The sequence below is a fragment of the Mobula hypostoma genome, chromosome 1 (assembly GCF_963921235.1).
Source record: "Mobula hypostoma chromosome 1, sMobHyp1.1, whole genome shotgun sequence".
Taxonomy (NCBI): Eukaryota; Metazoa; Chordata; class Chondrichthyes; order Myliobatiformes; family Myliobatidae; genus Mobula; species Mobula hypostoma.
The window spans coordinates 103,520,797-103,529,578 of record NC_086097.1 but is presented as its reverse complement, the minus strand read 5'-3'; the positions used below and the strand labels follow the sequence as shown (position 1 = coordinate 103,529,578).

Sequence of the window (8,782 nt, the reverse complement as noted above, 5' to 3'; positions counted from 1 at the left end):
TTATCATCCACAGAAAGTCAATTGACAAACTTCTACAAAAACTTGACCAAATCCCTTGGTATGATTTTGCAGAACTAATTCCGGACTACACAGGAGGGATTTTGGACACTGATCTCTGCCGATATTGTCTCGTTATAGCTGCTGCCTGTTATAGCCATAGTTTCAATAAATCTTTTATCGCTATTGTCTCCTTCCAGGATTTTACCCCGAGGTTTTCAAGTTAGTAGGATAAAGATACTCACTATTAATTCCACTCTTAACGGTTTATGTCTTCAGCTTCTAATTGTTGCTGTGTTTCTCTCCTTGTCCGTGCTGTGTCCAGCCTGCCCCACCATCACATAGTGTTTTTTTCAAAGTCTCTTTTTTTAAAATCGGGAGACCTTGTTTTCATCCCTCCGGTAGAACTTTCTAACGTTATAACTTTGGATTTAATTAGCTTGGGCTACATATGCCAAGCCAGTTCTGAATCCAAGCAGCCAATCTTTTGCAGACCCCAAACATCCTAATCTTCTGAATTCGCCTCCCATGAGAGACTTTGTCAAACACCTTCATAAAATCCACATAGACAACATCCACTGTCCTACCCTCATCAATCTCCCTCATCATCTTGTCAAAAAACTCAATCAAGTTGGTAAGATACGACTTGCCCCACAAAAAGCCGTGCTGACTCTCCCTACTTAGGCCATGGGTTTTCAAATGTTCATATATCCTATCCCCAAGAACTTTCTCCAGCAATTTATCCCGAACTGACTCACTGTTCTATAGTTCCCAGGGTTTTCCCTTGTTCTCTTCTTTAAATAGAAATACAACATTAACCACTCGCCAGTCATCCAGAACCTCACCTGTGCCGAGAGAGGACACAAATACTGCTCAAGGCCCCACCAATCTTGTCTCCTCAAACACAAGGAAATCTGCAGATGCTGGAATTTCAAGCAACACACATAAAAGTTGCTGGTGAACACAGCAGGCCAGGCAGCATCTATAGGAAGAGGTACAGTCGACATTTTGGGCCAAGACCCTTCGTCAGGACTAACTGAAAGAAGAGATAGTAAGAGATTTGAAAGTGGGAGGGGGAGAGGGAGATCCGAAATGATAGGAGAAGACAGGAGGGGAGGGATGAAGCCAAGAGCTGGAAAGTTGAGTGCTAAAAGGGATATGAGAGGATCGTGGGACGGGAGGCCTTGGGAGAAAGAAGGGAGGAGGGGGGAATCCCAGAGGATGGGCAAGGTGTATAGTGAGAGGGACAGAGGGAGAAAAAGAGAGAGAGAGAGAAAAAATATATATTTATATATATATATATAAATAACGGATGGGGTACGAAGGGGAGGTGGGGCATTAACGGAAGTTAGAGAAGTCAATGTTCATGCCATCAGGTTGGAGGCTACCCAGACGGAATATAAGGTGTTGTTCCTCCAACCTGAGTGTGGCTTCATCTTTACAGTAGAGGAGGCCGTGGATAGATATATCAGAATGGTTTTGGGATGTGGAATTAAAATGTGTGGCCACTGGGAGATCCTGCTTTCTCTGGCAGACAGAGTGTAGGTGTTCAGCAGAATGATCTCCCAGTCTGCGTTGGGTCTCACCAATATATAGAAGTTCACATTGGGAGCACCGGACGCGGTATATCACCCCAGCCGACTCACAGGTGAAGTGTCGCCTCACCTGGAAGGACTGTCTGGGGCCCTGAATGGTGGTGAGGGAGGAAGTGTAAGGGCATGTGTAGCACTTGTTCTGCTTACAAGGATAAGTGCCGGGAGGGAGATCAGTGGGAAGGGATGGGGGTGACGAATGGACAAGGGAGTCGCTCAGGGAGTGATCCCTGCAGAAAGCAGAGAGAAGGGGGGAGGGAAAGATGTGCCTAGTGTTGGGATCCCGTTGGAGGTGGCAGAAGTTACGGAGAATTATATGTTGGACCCGGAGGCTGGTGGGGTGGTATTTTCACCATGGATGTTCAGTCCCTATATACTTCCATCCCCCACCAGGAAGGTCTCAAAGCTCTCCACTTCTTTTTGGATTCCAGACCTAACCAGTTCCCGTCTACGACCGCTCTCCTCCGTCTAGCGGAATTGGTCCTTACTCTTAATAATTTCTCCTTTGGCTCCTCCCACTTCCTCCAAACTAAAGGTGTAGCCATGGGCACCCCTATGGGTCCCAGCTATGCCTGCTTTTTTGTTGGCTTTGTGGAACAATCCATGTTCCAAGCCTATACTGGTATCTGTCCCCCACTTTTCCTTTGCTACATCGAAGACTGCATTGGTGCTGCTTCCTGCACGCATGCTGAGCTCGTTGACTTTATTAACTTTGCCTCCAACTTTACCCTGCCCTCAGGTTTACCTGGTCCATTTCTGACATCTCCCTCCCCTTTCTGGATCTTTCTGTCTCTATCTCTGGAGACAGCTTATCTACTGATGTCTATTATAAGCCTACTGACTCTCACAGCTATCTGGACTATTCCTCTTCTCACCCTGTTGCTTGCAAAAATGCCTTCTCGCAATTCCTCCGTCTCCGCCGCATCTGCTCTCAGGATGAGGCTTTTCATTCCAGGATGAAGGAGATGTCCTCCTTTTTTAAAGAAAGGGGCTTCCCTTCCTCCACCATCAACTCTGCTCTCAAACACATCTCTTCCATTTCATGCACATCTGCTCTCACCCCATCCTCCCGCCACCCCATTAGGAATAGGGTTCCCCTTGTCCTCACCTACCACCCCACCAGCCTCCGGGTCCAACATATAATTCTCCATAACCTCAGCCACCTCCAACAGGATCCCACCACTAAGCACATCTTTCCCTCCCCTCTCTCTGCTTTCCGCAGGGATCACTCCCTTGTCCATTCGTTTCCCCCCCCCCATCCCTTCCCACTGATCTCCCTCCCGGCACTTATCCTTGTAAGCGGAACAAGTGCTACACATGCCCTTACACTTCCTCCCTCACCACCATTCAGGGCCCCAGACAGTCCTTCCAGGTGAGGCGACACTTCACCTGAGAGTCGGCTGGGTTGATATACTGCGTCTGGTGCTCCCAATGCGGCTTTCTATATATTGGCGAGACCCAACGCAGACTGGGAGACCGTTTCGCTGAACACCTATGCTCTGTCCACCAGAGAAAGCAGGATCTCCCCGTAGCCACACGTTTTAATTCCACGTCCCATTCCCATTCTGATATGTCTATCCACGGCCTCCTCTACTGTAAAGATGAACAGGTTGGAGGAACAACACCGTATATTCTGTCTGGGTAGCCTCCAACCTGATGGAATGAATATTGACTTCTCTAACTTCCGTTGATGCCCCACCTCCCCTCCGTACCCCATCCATTATTTATTTATTATTATATATATTTTCTCTCTCTCTCTCTCTCTCTCTCTCCTCCCTCTCCCTCTCCTCCCTCTCCCTCTCCCTCTGTCCCTCTTTCTCCCTCTGTCCCTCTCACTATACTCCTTGCCCATCCTCTGGGATTCCCCCCTCCTCCTTTCTTTCTCCCTAGGCCTTCCGTCCCATGATCCTTTCATATCCCTTTTGCCAATCAACTTTCCAGCTCTTGGCTTCATCCCTCCCCCTCCTGTCTTTTCCTATCATTGTGGATCTCCCCCTCCCACTCCCACTTTCAAATCTCTTACTAGCTCTTCTTTCAGTTAGTCCTGACGAAGGGTCTCGGCCCGAAACATTGACTGTACCTCTTCCTAGAGATTCTGCCTGGCCTGCTGCGTTCACCAGCAACTTTTATGTGTGAATCTTGTCTCCTGTCTCCATCAATAACCTGGGATAGATCCCAACAGGCCCTAGGGACTTATCCATCTGAATATTAAATAGGAGACCCAACACTTCCTCCTCCTTGACCTCTAAACGGCCTAACGTATTTATGTACTCAGCACTGACCTCCGGGTTTCCGTGACCTTTTTCTTGGTAAATACTGAAATAAAATACTTCAATTATTATCATAATTGACTCCAGATAACTTGTGACTTTTCACACCATAACTGAAGGTTTCTTTTGCTTCTGTGACACTAGCTCGATCTTGCCTCAGTTCATGTGCCACCAGAATCTTCATTACATTGAGTCTTGATCATTCTAGACATTGCTGTTTGGCTTCATTTGTATGACATGTAAGGGCAAATGGGTCAAACATCACAACCACCGACAGCAGAGAGCCCTGTTTATTTCTTTCTGCTTTCTAACCTTGCATTTTCTAAGGGATTTGCTGAGCTGCTGGAGACTTACAGCCCAAAGGATGTTTACGACAGCTTCTTTAGACCTTTCTGTAATAGAAGTATCTTGAGCATTGTGTTCTTAAGATTTCCTCATTATGTGTACATTCTTTCTAAATGCCGTACTTTAGTAATGCTGCTCCCTACAGTCAAACTGTAACTGTCAATAAAAGGGAGCATAGGAATAGTACTCAACCCCTTGAGCTCATCCCACTATCAGTTAGATTATGGATGCTTCTGTCCTCACTGCTCCACTTGGTTAAATTACATACATTTCAATGCCAAATAAAATCGAATCTCAGATTGCTTTTCTTGACTTCCAACCATCTCACTGCCACAGATTTTGGTGGGAGAGAGCTCCACATTTCCCATACCTTTTCATGAAGATCTACTTCCTGATATCATCCCCTTAAGGATCCTGCCCTCTCGCACTCTAGGAATACTATTTCTCTCTGACCAAAATGACTGCCTGATAACACATACTCCAGATTGTCAATTTTCTCACACAGACACTGGTCCATTCACTTTTACAGATTTCTGCACTGAAACAAATAATCTATTTGCTTAGTACAGTATTCAGTCTAAACCATGTTTACGTGTGGTTGCAGTGAAAGATTGGCTGCCACCAAGGTGATTTTTTTCAATGCCTGTGATTAGAGGGATTTTGTTCATAACCAAAGATACTCATAACAACTGTCGTGCACCTTAATAAGGCTGTACTCATAAACTCTGAATCAACAGCTGTAATGCAGTCTAACTATATTAATCACTACAAGTATTGGTGTTTATTGTAATATATTAAAAATGTGGAAACAAATATTTTTTTTAATGAACATTGCAAAAGACACATGAAAACCATTGAAATCTTGAGGAAGAAAAGAGATGAGAAAACACTGAAGTTCAGAAGAACACGTAGCCTGAGCCCACAGAAACATCTGGCTGTGCATCACCAAAAGCATCCAACTGCGTTGCATCATAAGCAAGATATGCCAAGTAAACGCAGGACGTATCTCCAGCGATTACGCCAGGACATTGTGGAAAACACACGGTAAGTGAGTTATATCATGCAATTCAGCATGGACAACCTCAGCATCTCTTGGTCATAGTGTTTTATACTGTATGTTTCCAGAGCATCCACTCAATCTTTCATTTGTCTGCTTATTTGTATGAAAATAGATCATTCAGTCTGGGGTACTTTGGAACACCAAATAAAGATTTAGGAACCAATTAATAAAATAGAAGGGAATCTAGGCTTTCTAAACAGAAGTACAGAGTACAAAGCCAGGATGTCCCTGATGACTACACCTGCATGCAGTGTATCCAGTGCAGCTTCTTTCAAACCATGTTAAGGAATTGGAGTTGGAACTGGATGAACTCTAGATCATTCAGGAAGCTGATTGACAGGGAGGTAGTTATACCCAAGGTGCAGGACACAGGGTGAAGATCAGAAGGTAGGCAGTGCAGAGGACCCATGTGATTGTTCCCCTCAACAACAGGTATACCACTTTGGATGGGGGTGGGGGGGGGTTAGATGATGTAGCAGAGGAAGGCCACAATGATCAGGTCTCTGGCACTGATTTGTGACTCAGAGGGGAAGGGGTGAGAAGAGGGCTTCAGTAGTGAAAGGGGATTCCATAATTAGAGGAGCAGACAGGAGTTTATGTGGACGTGAAGCAGTCACCCGTATTGCCTCCCAGGTCCCAGGGTCGTGGATATCTCGGATGGGGTCCGCAGCATTCTAAAGGGGGATGGTGAGCATCTGGAAGTCATGGTACATATTGGTACCAAACAATATAGGAAGCAAAAGGGAGGAGGTTCAGAAGACTAAATATTGGGAGTTCTCTGAAAAGCAGGACCTCCAGGGTAGTGATCTCTGGATTGCTGCCTGTGCAACACACCAGTGAGGGTAAGAATACGATGATTTTGCACATGAATGTGTGGCTGAGGAATTGGTGCATGGGCAGGGTTTCAAATGTCTGGATCATTGGGACCTCTTCGGGGAAGGAATGACCTGTATAAACATGCTGAGTTACACCTGAACCTGAGGGGGACCAATATTGTTTTGGGCAAATTTTTTAGAGCTGTTGGGGAGGGTTTAACTAATCTGGCAGGGGGATGGGAACTAGCGTAATAGGGCTGAAGATGGTGTACAAGTAGATGCAGTGTGTAATGAGACTGTGAGGAAGGACAGGCAGATGATAGGGGGAAATTGCTAATAAGTTGAAATGTAATATGGGGGCAAAATCAAAAATGGTGATGAATACAGGACTGAAAGTGTTACATTTGAATGTACTAGCATACAGAATAAGGTAGATGATCTTGTAGCGCAGTTAAAGATTGGCAGGTATGATGTCATGGATGAATGAAGATCATAGTAGGAGCATAACATGGTTTCAATAGGACAGACAGGTGGGCAGAGGGATGGGGTGGCTCTGTTCGTAAAAAATGAAATCAAATCCTTAGAAAGAGCTGACATAGGACTGGAAGATGTAGCATCCATGTGGGTAGAGTTAAAAAACTGCAAGGATAAAAATACGCTGCTGGGAGTTATATACAGGCTTCTAAACAGTAGCCAGGATGTAGGGTACAAAATACTACAGGAGTTAGAGAAGTATGTAAAAAGGGCAATGTTACAATAATCATGAGGGAATTTCAATATGCAGCTGGTTTGGGAAAATCAGGTTGATGCTGGATCCCAAGAGAGGGAGTTTGTAGAATGCCTACAAGATGGCTTTTTAGAGCAGCTTGTGGTTGAGCCCACTAGCGGAAAGGCATTTTTGGATTAGGTGTTGTGTAATAAATCAGATTTAATTAGGAAACTTAAGGTAAAGGATCCTCAAGAGGCAGTGAACATAATATGATAGAATTCATCCTGCAGTTTGAGAGAGAGAAGCTAAGGTAGGATGTATCAGTATTACAGTGGAGTAAAGAGAATTACACAGGTACAAGAGAGAAGATGGCCAAAGTTGATTGGAAGGGGACACTAGCAGGGATGATAGCAGAACAACAATGGCTGGAGTTCTTGAGAGCAATTCAGAAGGCGCAGGCGAGATATATCCCAAAGAAGAAGTAGTATTTTAAAGGGAAGGTGAGGCAACTGTGGCTGACAAGGGAAGTCAAAAATAGCACAAAAGCAAAAGAGAAAGCATATAATATGGTGACAATTAGTGGGAAGCTTTTAAAAACTAACAGAAGGAAACTAAAGGCAATGAGGAGGGAAGAGATTAAATATGAGGGTAAGATAGTCAATAATATAAAAGAGAACACCAAAAGTTTTTTTTAGTCTGATGGTCAAAAGGCTCAATTTTGGTTTCATCAGCACATAGAACCTTCTTCCAGTTGACTTCAGAGTCTCCCACATACCCTCTGGCAATCTCCAACCAAGATATCATGAGAGGTTAATTCAACAGTGGCTTTCTCTTTGCCATTCTCCCATAAAGCTGCGACTGGTGAAGCACCTGGGCAACAGCTGTTGTATGCGCAGTCTGTCCCATCTCAGCCACTAAGCTTGTAACTCCTCCAGAGTTGTCATAGGTCTCTTGATGGCCTCCCTCACTAGTCCCCTTCTTGCATGGTCACTCAGTTTTTGAGGATGGCCTGCTCTACACAGATTTACAGCCGTGCCATATTCTTTCCATTTCTTGATAATTGGTTTAACTGTACTCCAAGGGATATTCAGTGACTTGGAAATTTTCTTGTATCCATCCCCTGACGTGTTTTACAATAACCTTTTCATGGAGTTGCCTGGAGTGTTCTTTTGTCTTCATGGTGTAGTTTTTGCCAGGATATTGACTCACCAGCAGTTGGACCTTCCAGATACAGGTGTATTTTACTACAATCAACTGAAACACCTTGCCTGTACACAAGGTGACTAATTATGTGACTTCTAAAACCAATTGGCTGCACCAGTGATGATTTGGTGTGTCATATTGAGAGAGAGAAGGGGTGGATAAAAACTTATGCAAACAATTATTTTGTGTTTTATATTTGTAATTAGAATTTGTAGAGATCTATTTTCACTTTGACATAAAAGAGTCTTTTTCTGTTGATCAGTGTCAAAAAAAGGCAAATTAAATCCACAGTGTTTCAATGTGGTAAAACAATAAAACCTGAAAACTTCTCGGGAGGGGGAGTACTTCGAATAGGCACTGTATGTGCTGAGCTTTATTTTGGTTAATTATCTTTTGTTTATCCCCTGATTAAACCTGCCTTTTTCTCCACATTGTTGACTGGTGAGTGTCCTGGTGAAGAGCTTCCTCTCTACGTTGGCATCTCTCAAAGCTGCTACACACTGACCTGTGTGCTTGTGCTTCATAAAATTACAGCATGCCAAAGTGTTGCATAGCCAACTAAACACTTGCTGACACCGTTGCTTCATTGAGCGTTAACAACACACAGGCAAAGGTCATGAGGCAGCCTTTTCCAGCAAAGAAATTTAAATGAGGTCTAGTTGATAGAGGACTTCAGATTCATTTCATTAACATTGGTTTGCACCATTATTCATTAACACGGATTTTTTCAGAATTGAATTATCATAGAACTTCTGACTATTGTTTTGAACCTTTTGGGCTTGCAGACAGAA

The 8,782-nt window shown here is 44.1% G+C and overlaps 1 protein-coding gene across 1 annotated transcript in view; it reads left to right on the top strand.

Moving 5' to 3' along the window:
• The window catches only part of stard9 (StAR-related lipid transfer (START) domain containing 9), a 418,409-nt gene that overhangs the window by 367,059 nt on the left and 42,568 nt on the right, over window positions 1-8,782 (top strand). The window contains exon 25 of the mRNA XM_063054195.1: window positions 5,045-5,248. Within this exon, the coding sequence (XP_062910265.1) occupies window positions 5,045-5,248 (204 nt within the window). The remainder of the gene's footprint in view (window positions 1-5,044; window positions 5,249-8,782) is intronic.